General features: G+C 38.4%; 1 protein-coding gene across 1 annotated transcript in view; it reads left to right on the top strand.

Moving 5' to 3' along the window:
* Window positions 1–19,394, top strand: part of ARHGAP6 (Rho GTPase activating protein 6) — a 234,975-nt gene that overhangs the window by 178,813 nt on the left and 36,768 nt on the right. Inside the window, exons 3-8 of the mRNA XM_081124879.1 lie at window positions 1,060–1,131; window positions 7,584–7,840; window positions 9,844–10,039; window positions 13,675–13,730; window positions 16,159–16,309; window positions 17,352–17,500. Of these exons, the coding sequence (XP_080981005.1) occupies window positions 1,060–1,131; window positions 7,584–7,840; window positions 9,844–10,039; window positions 13,675–13,730; window positions 16,159–16,309; window positions 17,352–17,500 (881 nt within the window). The remainder of the gene's footprint in view (window positions 1–1,059; window positions 1,132–7,583; window positions 7,841–9,843; window positions 10,040–13,674; window positions 13,731–16,158; window positions 16,310–17,351; window positions 17,501–19,394) is intronic.

The following is a 19,394-nucleotide window of genomic DNA, read 5'->3' on the forward strand; positions in this document are numbered from 1 at the left end:
ATCTGAATTTTATGTGTCAGGGTCCCTATTAAGCACTTTATATGTATCATTTCATTTAATTCTCACAGCAACCCTATGAAATTTCCACTCTATAGATGAGGACACTGAGACTTGTCCAAAGTTACACAGTTAGAAAATGGTATAGCAGTAATTAGATGTGAGTTCTATAACACCCAAATTCATTTCCTTATCCATTTAGACTCTAGTAGTTCATGAATGTCAAAGCCATATGTTCTTTTTAAGGAGACTTGATTCGAGATGACATTGGTTTGTTTGTTTTTTGCGTTGTTTTTTTTTGCTTAGTTCCTTCATTTTTTTTCAGCCAGCCCCCAACCCCCCTCCCCTCTAACAGTTGTCAGTCTGTTCTCTGTCTCTATAAATCTGTTTCTATTTTGTTTGTTAGCTTACTTATTTTGTTCATTAAATTCCACATATAAGTGAAATCATATGGTATTTGTCTTTCTCTGACTTGTTTCACTTAGCATAATACAACTCATAGATACAGACAACAGTATGGTGATTCCCAGAGGGAAATAGGGGTGAGGGAAGTAGAAGAGAGTAAAGGGAGGATAAATGGTGATGGAAGGAGACTTGACTTGGGGTGGTGAACACACAATGCAATATACAGATGATGGATTATAGAGTTGTACAACTGAAACCTATATAATTTTATTAACCAATGTCACCCCAATAAATTCAATAAAAATGTTAAAAAGATGATATTAGATCACATAAATATGAAGAATAGGAAGAGGCTCATCTGATAGTGAAAACAAACATATCTAAAATGTCAAAACTAAATTGCTTCCAAAGGAGGTAACTTTCCTGTGCGTTCCATGATTGACACAAGTTTCAAGAGCATACACCAAGATTCTAGTGATGTGTGCAATCCAAGTCAGGGATGTTCTTGTATTTTCAGAGCCACTGATCTGTTTAAAATGTCAAATTATGACTGAATTAAGTGAGAAATCTTGCTTTTGCTCAAACATAGTTATTGATAATTTAAAATATCACTCATATGTTTAATTTTACAACTTTTTATCCTTTTAATATTTACAGATGGACAAAAGAGGAAGAAATCTTTGAGAAAGAAACTGGATTCACTAGGGAAGGAGAAAAACAAAGACAGAGGTAAGGGACAGAATGAACTAGAATGAATACATCTTCCATGGAGCATAATGGTTGAATTTGGTGGGTTTTTTAATTGCATAGATTTACATGGTTCAACTCTATTATGTAAACTGGATTTCTAAAATGGAATGTCATTAAGAACTGTTTTGGTCTACTCCTTTGTGTTTGAGTGGCCCTGTACTGAATTGATGAGTTCATCTGGTTTGAACAAAGTGTGACTTCAGCCAAGTTTATGGTTCCAATTATGATTCTGGCCAATCAGCTATGCATAGAGAGAACCTGGGTTGAGTAGCCATGGATAGCATCTCTAACGTTAACCAGCTGTCTGGCAAATCCAGATATTTAGGCAGGGCAAGTTGAATGAGAAAGAGTTTGGATTTGCCTACCATGACTACTGGAAAGAAACAGTCTCATCATGGGGTACTAAAGATGAGCCATTCTCAGCATTTTTACATTAGATCATAGCATGCTTATTCTTTGCCCTATATGTTTTATGGAATTGTTGACTCTCTTCATACTGTTTTGTGTACCCTTTTATGTCTATTTAGGGAATTGACACTTTAGCCACTCTTTCAAAGGCATTTGTGGTCATTTCAAATAATTAATTGAGCCCACACAATGGGCACCTGGCCCCCATTAGCACAGTACATTTTGTGGTTTGTTTCTATGGTCCCATATGAAATGACTGCTGAATGGTGTGCTCATATGAATATATTTTCATTTTATGTGACATAATAAGTGAATGTTGAGTAAGGAGAGCCATATGCCTCACCTTGGAGTTCTTTTATATAACTATCGAATTTCCACTTGAAAAGTAATGGAAGGAAATAAAACTGAAGGTCTAAAAAATAAATGCATTGTGATTAGTATTGGACAAAATCTAGTCCACATCATTGATCCTAGATTCTACACTCATATCTCAAACCATCCTAAAGGGTCCTGACAGTTGGTTCTTTGGAATAAAAGGAGATAAAGAATTCTAAAGAATAGAAAAGCAATGTTTTACTTCCCATAGAGCATGATTTCTCAACCTTGGAATTATTGACATTTTAGACTGGATAATTTTTTTGTTGTGGAGGCTGTCCTGTACATCATGAGAGGTGTTTAGTGGCATCCCTGGCCTCTACCCACTAGATATATGCCAATAGCACCTCCCCCAACCAAAATACCTACAGGCAATTCAAATGTTTACCTCAAACTGGCAAAAAGGCGGTGAACGTGTCTGTGAGTCCCTACCCCTGACTGCACAGTAGAGTGGAACCTTTAATATTTTCAGTGTCTAATCCCATGCCCAAAAAAGTCTGATTTCATTGGTCCATAAGGGTACTGGGCAAAACTAATTTTACAAACAACCAATATGCAACTTCTAAGATGAGAACTCTGCTCCATATTCACCAGTAAACCTAAAGAGCATGTCCTATCACAGTAGAATTTGTTGTAGGAATAATGAAGGCAAAGGGTGCTAACTCTTGTCCAGCTACCTATCATTGTCTGATAGATTGTATTCTATTTAATTGGTTCCTATGTTCTTGCCCTGATTTTTAAAATGAATATGAGTAGCCAGGGTAACTTTTGTAAGCTAGTTCTTACTCATTCTCTTCCTTGCATAAACCACCTTTACCTTGCTAGATGAGGGTAGTTGTCAGTGTTTAGGGAGTACATTAAAGGTATCATTCAGGCTGCTATTAGTAATGTGGCATCTTTAAAGTTGGTTTATTCTATGATGATGATATTGATACTGGGATTTGAATGCTCATAATGTAGATTTTAGGTGATTCTTCTAAAGTGTCCATTCGGGCTCGACTAAGCAGAATGAGCCATTTTTGTGGGAGATGTTCAAGCTCTCTCAACAGAGGGAGATGTATGCATGCTTGCTTAGATCACAAAACAGCAGGAAGCAAAAATGCAAGTGAGCCGGGAACGGCCAGGGGAAGTAACTGACCGATATGCACTGGGCCATTGGGCATTTTCCAGGCCAAATCATATTTATATATTACATAGGCTCAGTGAAAACTTGGCAGTGTTCTATAAGGCTGCACAGGATGCTGGCTGGGGGTGGGGGTAGGGCTGGGGAAAACAGGTCCCGATTCTTCCAAAGAAAAGACACATCACCCATCCAAGTAAGGAGAGAAATGTCAAGCTTCATGGCAAAAAAATGTTCTTTCTTTCTTTTTTAAAGTAACTATGATATTTAAAAAGAAGATGTCCTAGGCTTAAATGTAGCTTAATTACAAGGCAACTTTTCCAAACATAAAGTCCTATCTATGTCAGCGCATCCATTGCATGGATGTCCTGGGAACCAGCGTGCGAGGGGGGAAGCATGCAGGTCTTGCACAGTTGTAATTGGTTCACATCATTTTCTTCCATTTGAATATTAGCAGTTGGGTTCACAACAGCTGCACATGTGAAAAAGGATAATCACTTGAGTCCAAGAGTAAAATAAGGAAAACAGGAAACTCTAAATGACCTCTTGGGTTAGATCATCTAAAAATAAATAGGAGCAGCTTATTAGAATCAAATTGCTTTTTCAATAAAGAGTGATTCATTAAATGTTTGGTACGCCACTATACTAATTGATTCAATCAGAATGAATCATGTCCTGTACTTTAGTTAATTGCTTGACTTAATATACAGCAGATCATGTGACACTCCTGCATCACTCCTGCCACTTAAGCAGTGCCCATATGACTTTTGATTTCCATATGAAACTAATTCAGGATTGATGCTGGTTCAGAAAATGTCTTTTCATACAGAATAGTTCCAAGCCCTTAATTTCTCTTAAATTACTTAGCAACAAAGAAGTATTTTTTAAACTTTTAAAACTTTAGAAAATTTCTTGCTTGTATCAAAAAGAAATCACATTGGGGGTAAATGTTTAAAAATAACTACTTTGTTCCATTTAATGTGGTTCCTAATCAGAGCACCAGGGACATGGGTTTTATTGTGGCATAAGTCTGGGAGATAGATCCCCTCTCCACAGGATGTTTTCAGATCGTGCCATATATTCATTGACATAAAATCTGGAGATTTTTCAGGTCTGGTACCTTTCTTTGTGCTGAAATCATACATGCCATGTTTTATTGTTCCTGACTCTTGAAGTAGGTTACTATATGTGAGCTGTGAAGTAGCACTATATAGGAATAGTTGATATAACTTTATTTTGCATCATATTAAATAGCAGTAGAAAAATTAAGTATCAGTTATCACTATGCAGGAATTCTAAAAGAAAATGTATTGAATATTGTCGCTGAGTGCTGTTACTGGAGATGAGAGAATTAGGGTGAGTGTGATTCCAGGGAACAGTAGGAAGGGCCTACCACCACAGGACTTTGTGGGCAACAGCACTGCTTTTGGTCTATATGTTGAGAGTATTGAGACACCATGAAAATAGAGTGAGAAGGTGGTGGCTTAATGGTGTGTTTAAACGTTTCCACACTGCAGTGTAAACATAAACTCAGAGTGGGGTGAGACAAGACTAGAGAGATGAAGCCTGATTTCAGAGGTGGAATCACTTCTGCTGAGGACAGAGTCTAGGGTAGGATGGAGGGACTAGATGAAAAAGGTGGCATGCCTGAAAAAATGAGAGGAGAGGAGAAGGAGAAGGAGATGTGAGGACAGAGAATCAGATGGGTCACTTAAGTAGACATCCAAGTCACCCAGGATGATGGTAGATTGGGGGGGTCATAACCATGAATCAAAGTCAGTGATAATAGAAGATGGCAATGAGCGGGAGACAAGGGGAACCTGGCACTAGCCAGTTCTGCCACACAGTGGGACGGTGATGATCTGGAAGTTGTAGTAGGGAGCAAAGCGGGTGGCATGCCTGAGTTCTTGGGGAGGGAGAGTACACAGTTGCTATTAGTGAAAACAGCAGGGGAAGTATTCTCCTTAGTGAATGCATACTATCGATAAGAACACGATACACATTGTCCCTGGCCCCGGAACAGTGAGTGTTGGGTAATGTCCTTATGGTTTTAAAAACCTATTATCAGCTTTATTAGCCACTATCATCACAGAGTCTCTAGGTTCCTTTTTATCCACTAATGGAAGAGCTTTGAACCCACAGATAAGCATGAGGTCCCAATACTTTCTTTACACTTAAAGGAGGGTTTTGCTCAATATACTGTGATAAATTCTCAATTTCACAATAGCCATATTTTGAAATTTAAGGAATCCTATCTAGAATTTTACAGAAACTAAACACTGCAACACAAGTTTAGAGGCATAGAGAGGTCTCCTTTCTGAAGCTATAGGAGCCCTCAGGAGAAAGCAACAAGAAACTAAAGAGACTAATAGGAACCCTATTACTAGAAGAATAAACTCAGCTAGGAAAGAAAACCCATTAGAAATAAAACTGTTAGAGGTGGCTATAGCTCTTGAATGGGCATAAAAGAGAAATAAAAATTTGGGGAGAATGACTTCACATATTTCATCTGTTTCATTTGTACTCAACTATTCTAATTTACAATTAGAGTGACAGACTTTCAGATATTAAAAATTACAGATTCCATAGGAAACCCATTTTTCTTATTTTTTCCTCCAGGGATATTAGAAATCTCTAAATGAGACTGATTGGTTTTCCTTGTATAGGAAATGGGGCTAGGAGAGAAATCAATAGTCCCCATCTCATATTAAAGTCTTCTATGAGCATCCCTGCATGAGCAGACACGTCACTTGATATATTTCTCAGCATTTTTTGCTGTTATTATCCCTTAACAGTTTTTATATATTCCATGTAGCTGTCAGCGTAGCCATCCACTTGTTTCTAGACTTTCCCTAACCTTTTTGAAGTCACACTATTTGATTATTCCCATAGACAAGAGAGTACTGATTTGCATAATAAATCCTGAGGTGCACAGCATGTGATCCAATATGGTCCCCCTTGGTTTCTATTTGCTAGTAGTGGAAGTGGCCTTTTATCAGTAGTGAGTATTGGATCTTGCTACACTGTCCATATTGATCACTCAAAACAAATCCCTTAATTATTTTTTGTGTTATTATATGCCACCTAGTTTGTTGATGGAGAATGGTAAGCATCCTGTGAAAATCCACAAATGCTAAGTTTTAATTTTCCACTTCTAAACAAATTGCATGTTTTGATAGAACCAGAGGTGCAGACTTTTCAAGTACTATTTCTGCTTTTAATGTAGACTTGGTCATTAGCTCAGTGATGTTAAAAATGTTGCCATGGATCAAAGAAGTAAACCTTTTAAAGCTTCTTTCCACCTGATTTAATGTTAGCTTTTTCCTTCAAAGAGCAAACAACTTTAGAAATGTTTTCTCTTGATCACTCTAGTTTTATTCATAGGGGTTATAAAAATAATAGAGAGGCTAGACTCCAATTTGCTGCTGCTAGGAGACCTAATTTTGAATCTAAAAGAAATAATTTAATCATCAATTCTTTTCAGCATGACTCTAAAATGTTGCCAATAAAATGCCTGTCCCTAAAGATTGGCATGCTTACAATGTATGTGTATACAAATTACTACAGAGATCCAGAAAGCAACCCCATGTACATCTCCAAATAAAGCCATAGATTTCTGCATTCTGCTCTTCCCCAAAATTGCCCTTACTAGAGGTTTTAACAAATTGTATCCTGGGCCCTTCACCAGATATTTAATGGTGAGAGTCCATTTCTTCCTGTGGCCAGCAGAATGGCTTGAGTACAGATCATGAGAGTGACAGCCCCAACCTGGCCAACTGGAGGCAGCATGTGGGACAAGCAACGCAATGTAAAAAGAGCACACTTCTTCCCAGTTTGCTCCTCCGTCTCTCTGATTACCATTTCATGTGCTGGCTCTTTTACTAGGAACCTCAAAGTACATCTACTTCATTGAATTTGTCTTTGCTTCACGCATATCTCTATTCTAGCACATGATAGACACTATTACATTTATTTCCATATCTGACTCTGCACTCCCCCACCCCACTCTTGGAATCGTTCAAGAGCAAGGGCTGGACCTACCTTTCCTAAACTTTGTACTCCCCGTTGTGGAATTTGACTTGGCACATAATAGATATTCAAGAAGTGCCTGTTGAATGAATGTGTAAATGCAGAGTCTTGCCATGCCGTGTAAACTACAGGGATTCTTGAGACGTATAGATTGAAGACTAACCGTTTGTAAAACCGTGTACTCATGTACATTCTATCAAACACATCACATTTCTCTATACAGTTATTTCCTTTAAAACATGCTTGGGATATGTGGAGAAAAACTAGAGGCTGAGATGTCTAAAGCCTATATATATTCTTCATACATACTAACTTTCTTTATTGAAATAGAATCTTTGACCACTCTGATAAACACAGTTCATCTTCGTATTTTGATTGAGCAATCAATTCTTCTGAAAACAGTTATTTGAATCTGTCTGCCCTGAGGTCTAAAACATGAGTGAGAGTCTTCACTTGCCCAGTCTTTCTCTGAAAATGAACATTTGTTTTTTTATTCCAGAATTCATCCCGCAGGCATTTGGAATGCCCTTATCCCAAGTCATTGCAAATGACCGGGCCTATAAACTCAAGCAGGACTCACAGAGGGAAGAGCAGAAAGACACATCTGATTTTGTTGCTTCCCTCCTCCCATTTGGAAATAAAAAACAAAACAAAGAACTGTCAAGCAGTAACTCATCTCTCAGCTCCACCTCGGAAACACCAAATGAGTTGACTTCCCCGAACACCCCAGAACCAGCTCCTCGGGTCAGAAGGAGGGTGAGTTGGCCAGTATTTTCTCTGGTGCCAATACTAGGACAACCAAAGATGTATAAGGTTATTTTTTTGAGCCTTTGCTCATGAGAACACTGGAAATGTCGTTATTGTCCATGTATGTTAACAACTCCACTCAAGGAGAATTTACACTGGCTACCTGGCACACCCTCAAAGCCTTTCCCTGATCCCTCTCAAAGCCCTTGGGTACCCCTCCTTGTTTACCCATATGCCCCGTGATAGCCTGAACATTCTACAACATCACCATTGATCCTGGTCTATTGCAATCTTCTGTTGTATTAGGTGACTCTCCCATGAGGCTGTGAGTCTTGAAGGCAGGGCTAGATGTTTTTGTTAATCTCATCTCCATCTGAGAACCATGCCTGGCCCAGTGAATTGCTGCCAGTCTTCATAAACAATGAGATTTTTCCTTATCAATGGAACTTTCTTTTTCTCAAACATAACCATAGAAGGATATATATAAAATCAATACTGTTATGGCACCATTTATTAAGTGAGTACTATGTCTAGGCATTGTGCTATTATTTGGCATTTCAAATTTCACATTTCAAGTAAGGTAATGTGAAATGTGAGTTTTCAAGATAACTGATGGGTGATTGGCTGAGTCAGTAGATAAGCATTTCTAAAACTTCGTAGGTTACTGGGAGATCTCTTATTTTTCTCTCACCTGGAGGCCCCAGAACTTTGTCACCTCCAGCCATTGACTACAGCCCTAGTTAAAACCCCAGACTTCTCACTTGAAATCCTTATTTCTCAATCAGCCCCCAACATTCAGGACCTCTCTAAGATAGAAGAGTACTTGAGCCACTGTTATTTTTCAAGACGTTGGTTATGTGTAAAAATGAAGAAATGACAATATTATGGAACATTTGAATTTGCATGATGAAATTGTTCTTCCAATCCTGTCATTGTCCCTCAGACTATCTGTACAAACTCATATATGGCAGTAACAACAAAACTCTACATTAGAGTTTTCTGAGAATCTAAGGCCACACAATTGGCCTCTCAAATGCCCTCTCCTCAGTTCAGGCCTTCCCAAGACACCATCAGCCAACTTCTTCCTCTACACTTCATCAAAGGATGCGTGGCTATACAAACATGGTTAGTGCTCTGTTCCCTTCCCCTCAGCCTTTACCATTCCTAGCCTGCTTGCCCTCTTTCTACCTGCCAGCACCTCATCTCTTTGCTGAGGGCTTTCTGTAATGGCCAGAGGAACCTCCCATGCAGATGACAGGCTGCGAGTACTGAGGCATTAACATCACCTTCCTGCCCCTACCAGAAGCTACACTTAATCAATGATTCTTGAGATTTGGAGTATAAATACCTCAGCTCCCTCACACCTTAGCAAGGCTGGCTCAGAGATGTTTGATCCACACTGTCTCCCAGAGGTCCCCATGCAATTGGACTCCAGCTGCCCAGAGTGGTCACAGGCTTGGTTCATCAATAGCTGCTTTTCCTTCCCTTTCTTATTTCCCCACTCCTCTGCAGGTGTCTCCTGGGACCACTTCCCTAATGAAGTACTTTGTGCTGTCTCTGGGAGTAAACAAACTAAGACTGTTTAATGGAATCCTCCTATTTAAAAAAATCTGCTTTCTAGAGTCATAGTTGAGTTTTTTTTATTCGCAAGACTTCTCTAACTACCTCATTCATTGAGTATGTGAGGTTTTTGTGTTTTAAGGAATGAAGTGGTTGGGTTAAGATGTTTTAATTATATTTTGCCATCTCTTGTCTTTCATTTAGAAAATGTCTATTGTTAAAATTGTAACTGCCATTACCTTACCCTATGTCATGGACATTTTCTAACTTTTTCAAAAGATGTTTGTTTGTCTTTTCCCTTTCAATATACAAACAGCACAATTAAATCAAGCAGTATTATTTCAAGTATGATAAATAATTATAGGTGAAAGTATTTCTGGATGGCATCTGGGGGAAGCTGTTTTTATTTTCTCTGTCTGAACTCTTTGTTCATATCTATGTGTGATTTGCAGGGTGCAATGTCAGTGGACTCTATCACAGATCTTGATGACAATCAATCTCGACTGCTAGAAGCTTTACAACTCTCCTTGCCTGCTGAGGCTCAAAATAAAAAAGAAAAAGCAAGAGATAAGAAACTCAGTCTGAATCCTATTTACAGACAAGTTCCCAGGCTGGTGGACAGCTGCTGTCAACATCTAGAAAAACATGGTAAGAAGACTTCTCTATCAGTGAGCAAGTACTAAAGACTTTTATTGATTCAAACATCATTTATTTAAGCATCCATTTTAATTCTGGGTTCATTTTATCAAACTCTGGGCCCAAGTTTCCTTTGTGAAGATAGGTTATGGGTGTGTTTGCTTAAGAGATTACTGGGCTAACCAAGATTTTAGGGGAAAATCTACTTGATGGCCTTCAGACTGCCCAGACCCCAAGAGTCTTCAGAAGTTACCCTTGAGGCCAAGCAATTTGGGGGAGGGCAAGATCTGTTGGACTAGGTCTGTCCTCAGAGCCCCCTTCAAACAGAGCAGAGCCACATTTATATTTTTTTATACATTGAACTTACTCAAAAGGCTTCCTTTTAAAAATAAGAGTTCAGCTTCTTAAAAAAAGATTTGAAAACCATTCCTTAAGTGAATAGAAAATACATAGTTTTTTGACAGCAAGTTTCTATATTGCTATTTCATTTTTGTGGAAGGATGTCCACTTAAAATTTCTTCACAATGACCCTTTTGGCAACTCAGTTCCAGACAGTATGTTGACTTAAAAATACTGTACAGTTCTTTACAAATTTTACTGAAATTTAGACTTTGCTCATCAAATGGCCATTCCCGTAATCTAAATTTGTTTTCTATAGTGACTGTCTTAAAGCAAGGTTACTGAATGCCTAGACTGTATCTTCTCTTTGAGGAAAATCACTGTGAGGCTTATGTCAGAAAACAGCATTGGCTGTCTGAATGCTGTAATTTGCTATATCTAAAAAGAGTAAGCAAATAATTTTTTAAACTTAAAATAGATCATAATCAATTGAGATGTATTGGAATTATAACAATTGATAACTAAGTAGTTATTTTATAAATTAGAGTCATTTTTACCAGTGGAAAAGTACTGTAATTGAGAAAATCATATCCTGGAAATAGACATTTCTAAATAGCCTGGAGGAATTCAGCCAAATTAAGAATCTCACCTGTATAGAATATGCCCTTATGTATTATCTCATTTATGTAGAAACTTCAACTATCGGAAAACCATCAGAAAATAAAATAAATGTGGCCAAAAGTACAATTGCTGGGACCTACTATTGTATTAAAATTTTACATTTTGTACAAAGAAGACTAACTCAGTTCACTGAGGGCATATTTCTCTTTACAAAATAGTTGAGGACAGGTATGATTCTAAGTAGATTTTATGCATTAATTAATTGCATCACTATAACTTTTGAGGTGGATACATATTATGCTCATTTCGTAGATGAAGAAATCTAATTCTGTCCCTGGCTGGTGTGGCTCAGTTGGTTGGGTGTCATTCCTTGCACCAAAAGGTGGCCAGTTCGATTCCCGGTCAGGGCACATGCCCGGGTTACGGGCTCAATCTCCTTAGGGGGCGAGCAGGAGGCAGCCGATCTATGCTTCACTCTCGCATTGATCTTTCTTTCTCTCCCTCTCCTTTCCTCTCTCTCTAAAAATCAATGAGAAATCCTTTTTTAAAAAATTTGATTCTAATAGCTTACTTATCCCATTTTCAAGCTCCCAGAGAGGTAGAAGCAATAAATTAGGCTGGGGTTGGACTCATTTGTGAGGGAGGCACATTGATGACAGCAACAAGAGGGTACAGAAGTCTTTTGAAAATAGATGCAAAGCAAAATCCCACATAGGAGCAAAGCTCCAAGATAATTAGCCTCTCTCTCACCATGATTCTCTCAAATTACTCTGGGTACCATTTATAAGCTATAGAAGTGATAAATGGGGTATTTATAGATGTTATCATTTCTAACTAACAATCCTTGGAAAATGAACTAAAAAGTCTTGTACTTAATACATAATTGGCAAGACCATAAATTAAATATACAAAAAGGTTGTATCAGTCAGAACTTTTTCAGTGGCAAGAGAGAGGAACCTACATAAAATTAGGTTAAGTAAAGTACCCTCCAAAATTCCTATTTACATAGTGGAAGTCTGAGTATTATATGTAGGTTCAGGCACAGCTGGATTCAGGACTCAAGTGATGCCATGAGCACATGAGTCTGTTCCCTGGCTTTACTCTCAGACCGGCTCTCTTCATGTAGCTAGGAAATGGCCACTGAGAGCTCCACTTTGGCATCACCTCCTAAATGATTATCCCAAATGGAGACAGAATGAGGCACTGATGGAAGAAGAAATGTAGATGATGAGCATCAGTGGCCATAAACAACGGCTTGTGCAGGAAGGGAAGCTCTTCAGACATTCTGCGTCCCTGAAGGAAGTACATAATACCTCTTAATCAAAATCAAACAGGAATCGAAGAAAGCTCTGGCTCTAACTATGTCTTCAGAGGAAATAAAAGGGAAAGAGGAACATACAAATGACACTACAAGTGTCCAAGTCCAGATGATTGGGAAAACTACAACAGGAAATCAATGCTGTTTCTTCATGCAACCAATTACGAGGCAGAAGCACATACAGAGAGGGGAACACAGACATTAAGAGACTAAAAGGCACATTGACCTATCACAGCTTGTGAACTTGATGTGAATGTTGACTGTAAATTTAATGATATTAAGAAACTATTGTTGAAATTTCTAATGTGTGATAGTGATAACACTCATTTGTTTTAAGAGAACTACTTTATTTTACAGCAGGGTCTCTCAACCTCTGCACTACTGACATTTTGGGCCAGATAACTCTTTTTTATGCATTGACCCTATAATCCCACTTCTAGGACATGATCCTAAGATGATTAGAAATGTGAACTAAGACCTATGTACAAATGGTTCATAATAGGGCCATTTATAATACAAAACAAGTGCATGTATGTTGGGGGACCTACGTGCCATTCAGAGGGGACTATGAAGTGAATTGTGGCACATTCATACTATAAAGTATTTGCATGCATTTTAAATGACATTTACAAAGAATTTTTAGTGGCATAAAAATTCTTATAGCATAATATTGAGTGAAAGCAGTAGCATTCTCTCTCTCATTCCTTCTCTCTCCATATATACAGGGAATGACAAAAGTAAGCTTACAGTTGTGAGTATGCAAAGCAGTTTATTCTTGTATTATTATTTATTAATTATTGTATTATTTATTTGTATTACAACTGTAAGCCTACTTTTTCTCACCCCTGTATATATGAAGAAATGTCTGGATAGAAATAAACCAAAATATTAAGAGCAATTATTTCTGTGTCAGGTATTTTTTTAAAGTATATTATTTTTTACATTTTTCTGTATCTTATAGATTTTCTTCAATAAGTACGTGTTTTATTTATGACCAGTAAAACAGAACTATGTATTTTAAATATTGATAAAGAGCTAAAATTCATATAAAATTCATGATTAAGTAATTATTCTGAATAATATGAGAAATTGTGACATTTTTCTCATATGGAGGTATGGAAGTACATAATATCACATGAAAATGTTTTTTATCAGAAACGTTTAACATAAAATTGTCCTAGTGCTTACTGTGCTAACCTGTAGTACCTGGAGAATGTAGCGGAGATAAATGAGCATTCATGCACAGTCAAGTTGCTATTGCTCTGTGTGTTGCAGCCCAGTGCTCGCCTTCTGTTCTATTTCTATTTTGATTTCCTCCAGAGTTTCAAGCCATAAAACAAGACTGTTGATTTTGTTTGTTTACTTTCAGGCCTCCAGACAGTGGGGATATTCCGAGTTGGAAGCTCAAAAAAGAGAGTGAGACAAGTAAGTAAAAAGTAAAGATTATATTGTATGTTTTATTTGACTTTCAATTGAATTACCTCCTGCCGAGTTCAAGCTTATGCAAATTCATTTCTGAAAATCTTTTCTGGACCTTCCTTCCAATTATAGTATAATTGAGTCCCACGGGGTGAAAGGCAACAACTCAGAAGCTCAGAAAGGTTGTGAATGTGTAAGGATCAAATACTTGAAAGCAAAACGTCCAGACTTGTGCATGGCGTGTGCAGCCAAACAAAACTAATTTATAGATATCATATTGAAACTGTAAAAGCGGGAGATTCAGAGAGTACCTAATCAGTAAGTGATAAGAAATAGAAAAATTTTTATAGCACCTGTTTTTACTAAAATGCAATATGAATAATGCCATTAATATTCATATAATGCTATGTTTATAGCTGTACTTTCTCAAAAATAAATAATTCTTATAAAGTTTCTATGGAACCACTGACTCCCAATTTATTTTTCATGTAGGGACTGTTCCCTTGATTTCCTTTAGCACCCACTGTGCAGCATTCTTGCAACAGAAGTTTGATATTAAAGCTTCAGGAATAGGTTCCTGTGATCAGGCAGGTACCTGTGTACGTGATGGCTTCATAAAAGGCATGCCATCCTTTGAGAAAAAATGTATCTGTTGGCTTAAAGACAATTAAAATGTTATTTTCCCTCTGTTGGTTTCAACAGAAAGGAATAAGGAACTCAACAACTTAAAAATGAAGCCAAATCAAAATAATTTTTAGTTGGATGATTCTGAAGAAATATTTATTCATATTATTTTGAAACTAACTGAGATACCTCGTCATCTATCTTTTTTTCAAGATAAGAGGAGCTTTCAAATAAGTGTGTTTTCTGTTTGGTTTGTCAGTTGGTTTTTATTTTTCATAGTCACACAAGAGACTATGTGAAATTCCATTTCACAACAGGGCTTGCAGGAAGGAAGATAGTGTAGTTACATTTCTTAGGCCTATGCAGAATTGCAGAATATTTTCACAAACATCTCATTGAATCCACTCACCAGCTCTTAGAGTAACCCCTTTCAAACACTTCTTTTAAGGATTAGAGAGATTAAGAAACTTGAGTCAAGATGACACAATTTAGACCAAGCTCTTCCCGTGGTCCATTGTTTGTGCATGTGTGTGTGATCAGAATAGAAACATGTTGTGTTTGAATGATCACAAGTAGGAATGGCACCAGTAGAAGCCTTCTCTCTGGCCACCTGATTCACACTATTGAGAAGTTGCCTGGACAGTAAGTAATTCAGGACAGTAATGGGCATTTTCATTAGGTGGAGAGGTGGTGTCAGGAATCACTCCTCAGTTATATCTGGATCCAGCAAAAGAAAACCTTTGCATAGAGATTATCCAATAAAAATATAATTAATGGTTATTTAGACTTAGATTTCAAGAATGAAAAATTCTCTAATTCACCATTTTATCTTGTTATATTTCTTCTTAGCATCCTACACTTTTTCTTCAGGTCAATTGTCACAATATTAACAGTTAATCAATCATTCATCAGATTACCAGGTTATTACCTGTTTCTCTATCAGCCCGAGAGCTATGGAAGGGTAAAGACTGCCTCTTCATTCACCTGAGGGCCTCATACACATGGAGTGTGCAGTACATCTTTCTTGAATGAATGCTTGACCGCATGAACTCTTACAGAAGTTTATTGCGTAGAATAGATTCATGAACTCACATAATTACTTGTTCAGCAGAGAACAAGACATAAGAGAAGTTGGGCTGTCAGAGATGAAAGTAGGGTACAGAGTTATGACTCCCTTCTTCTTGCTATTGTGTCCTCCTGCTGCTGTAAATGCTAATAAACCTGGTATATTGATTTAAGGCAGGAATCCTTCTGGGAACTGTTAATAAGGTTACTTTGACAAACAAAAGGCAGCTTTTATTTAGTTATTGTCATCTTTCAAGACTTAGTCACGAACAGCTCATCAGGATTTTAAATTTCATTGTTTGCAGATTTAAATTTCATTGTTTGCCGTTTTAAATTTCATTTTTTGCTTTCCTGTCAAGTATTTCTGTAAAATCAAAATTCCAACATGGTAGGATTGCTGATATGCAAAACTGCTCTATAATAGATTAATTCCTCCCTCCCACATTTATAGTTGACCTAACCTCTTAGCTCTTCCTCCCAACCTCTGGATGTCATTATCAAACCCTTCTGCTTGCATCATTAACAGTAAATCCACAGATACTTTTATTTAATAATGCGTTTAATATATATATTCATGGCTGGGTTGCATAGACTCTTAGATCAGGACAACATCTTGTTTGCATCTCCTCCCTGGGTGTGCATAAACTTAATACCAAATGCTGTAGGTCACAGCATATCTATTGCTGGGCACTGAACATAAAGGTATAGTGTTACAAGACTGCCACTTGAACTGTTATTTTTCCAGTTACGCGAGGAATTTGACCGTGGGGTGGATGTCTCTCTGGAAGAAGAGCACAGCGTTCATGATGTGGCTGCCTTGCTGAAGGAGTTCCTGAGGGACATGCCGGACCCCCTTCTCACCAGGGAGCTGTACACAGCTTTCATCAACACTCTCTGTGCGTAGTACAGCCATTAGCAGGAATGTGTTCCTGGATTACTGAGATGTCCCACTCACTCATCCAAACCTTGTGCATGTGTTTCCCAATAACTTTTCTGTCCTTATTTATTGGTCTCTAATGAGTAGGCTATTTGGGCAATTTTCTGAGATTTACCCTGGGGAGAATTTGCAAGAAGAAAGTTGCAGTAGAACCAGTGGATATAGCCAAGAAGAATCTGGGATACTTTCAGATAACCCCACAACAGTAGAATGCGCTATATAGTGATGCTTTGAAGTAAGAGCAAGAGTTCACATTGTGTCTGTGCCTAAAAATGAGTTCACATTTCTTGTATGAGGAAGGGGTGAAAAAGGGACCCAGTGTGAGAAAGGGGGGCAGGCAACACCCCAGGGAAGCAGGATGGCATAGCCGAGTGCCAGGGCTTTCCGTGTGGCCGCTTCTGGGCCATATGCACAGATCCCATGGACAAGAAAGGAGGGCGAGAGGGAGTAGGAATAGACCAGAGTTGTGGCAGCCTCCATATCTTTCTTCCTCCAATGCTGCAATTCAAATAGGATCCCCAAAGAGAGAGAAGACACTGTCGTTCTGTATCTTGGTTATTGCCAACAAAAAGTCTATCCCTTGAGTATTGCTCAACAGAAAAGGGCTTCAAATATGTTATAAACTCAAATTTTAAAATGTTTACCAATTCTCAGTCATTGTTAGTAAATATTTATGAAAAATGAAAGATGGTAATCCATAAAGTAAATGATGAGTAATGCCAGGAAAAGGAGGGAGAAGAAAGAGAAATTAAGTTACCTTTCTAACCTAGATTATAATGCTCGCTCTAGATGTAACATTTCCCCTGGTCTAATTTATCTTTGTATCCTTTATAGAACCTTGCTGCTAAATTGCTAAATCAGTGGGAGAGTGGGTGAAGGAATGAAATGTGACTTGATAATCCCTTTCTGAAGGAAGTTGAGAGGGGGCCTCTCCTCTGAGCCTAAATAGTGTGAGTACCCCCATTTTACTTACTTAGAGCACCTCTTTTTGCCTTGCTTAGTGTTGGAACCGGAGGAACAGCTGGGCACCTTGCAGCTCCTCATTTACCTTCTACCTCCCTGCAACTGTGACACGCTCCACCGCCTCCTACAGTTCCTCTCCATTGTGGCCAGGCATGCCAATGACAACGTCAGCAAGGATGGCCAAGAGGTATGTACCCCTCTGTTCCATAGATACTGTGACTCTTCCCTTTTCTTGTTTTAAAAGGGCAAGCCATCAATTTGGTTAAATATTTCACCTGGAGGAAATGACACCACCTCCCCCTTTCCTGACCCATCTATGTAGGAAGGACTAATGCAGGGTTTTCTCTGGAGGAATAGTTCCTAAGAGTGCATAGGCCATTAACCTCCTATGTTTCAAGGATGCTTCTTAATGAGGCAGTCATTTTTCATGATGATGCTTTACCTGAAGACCTCAAATTTCCACTTGTGTGAAGCAGACAAACAATTAGCTACAGAGGTGCTTACAATCATGAGAAAATGGAGTAATGGAGATGAGGGGAGATTGCTGTCCTTGTAATTAATTTGATCTGCTTTAACTTGGAGCTGAAATGTGATGTCACCTCTTTATTCTTCCAGTTTGTTCCTGGAGTTCCCATCTGCCTATAGTTAGTATCTTCCTTTTGGAGAGGTCCTTTCTCTCCTTAAACCCTCCCCAAAACAGGGACTGGCCCAATGCAATGGAATGTCAGTTTTCCTGCTTCTAAACCAGATGTAGAAGGAACTAGAAGGTATGATCTGCTGACCATTGCCATGCATCGTGATGTCACATGGTGTCAGCTGCTGAAGACAGGTTCTGCAAGGTCCCATGGACCCTTTTGGGATGTTCTTGTTGGACCTGATCCCCACTCAGGCCTCTCCCATCTGAGCTTTTGGGCTCCGGTTCACTTTGGTCACACTCATATGCTTCAAGGTGTTTTTAGGTTTGAGCCTTGGATAAAGGAGATACTGGCCATAATTTTAGGTGACCTTTTCGCAACCAGCCTATTTAATCTTCACCTTAACAAGAGACCTGTTTCTGTTTTTGATACTATGCAGTCATACTTCTCCTTGCCCTTGGATTCCCCAGGATATCTCAGACCCTTCAATATGCTAACATGGGTTATAAATCAACAAGAATGGGCCAAAGGCATTGACACTTCACCACAGAACTCAGCTGTATTGTGAATTCAATTCTATGTTTGGCAAATTTCTTTCTCAAAAGTCATGGTCATATATAAATTTTTTCACTTTAATCCAGAAAGGCAATTCTGCATGTCTTATCCTCATGCTCCCTTTAGGTATAAGAATGGAACTTTCCTGAGTTGGCCATTTATCTGTATAGTAGTTATAATTAGCAAAACCTCTGCTGGCTTCAGGTTTCATAATATGGTACTGACACCTTGTTTCAGCAGACGCAGCTCTTTGATGGATACACTATAATTCCCATAATTGTTGAGTAGTTATATTACCCATCTGGGTGTCATCCTTTATTGACTATAGATATAACAGAAGCTGTAGAATCATCTGCCTAATCACTGGGTAAAGGCAGAGTACTGTCTATGTTCCTAGGTGTGTCAGTGCTTCTCTGATGTTTCTTAAGTACTATGTAAGAAGGAGAAAGTTGGGTCTCAGGTGATTAAGAAGGAATTGAGGAAAGCAAAAAGTCCAATTGAACTCACTCTTGCTTTTTTAGAATCATTTCAGACACTTAGTTCATTGCCTATGCCAAAGAGAAGGAAATATTCTTGGATAGGTACAAATGAAAGTTAGCATGCTGAAATACTAGCTACCAATTATGTGTCTCCTACCATGTGCTAGCTATGTACTAGGGGCCTTTATTATAGTTAATCCTCCATTACACAAGGGAGAAATCCTTGCCCCTGTGTTTAGAGGTAGAAACTGTGGGTTAGAGGCATTAAGTACCTTTCCCAGTGTCCCACAAGGAGCATCCACTTATGGTTATACAAGTTGTGCATGTGTGCATTTCACAACTCTGGGGAGGTGCCATGTACCTCAGAGTCACTGTAGATTTGCAGAATTATTAGGACAATGTGCCAGCAGAA

This window comes from Miniopterus schreibersii (assembly GCF_964146895.1).
Source record: "Miniopterus schreibersii genome assembly, chromosome: X".
NCBI classification, from domain to species: domain Eukaryota; kingdom Metazoa; phylum Chordata; class Mammalia; order Chiroptera; family Miniopteridae; genus Miniopterus; species Miniopterus schreibersii.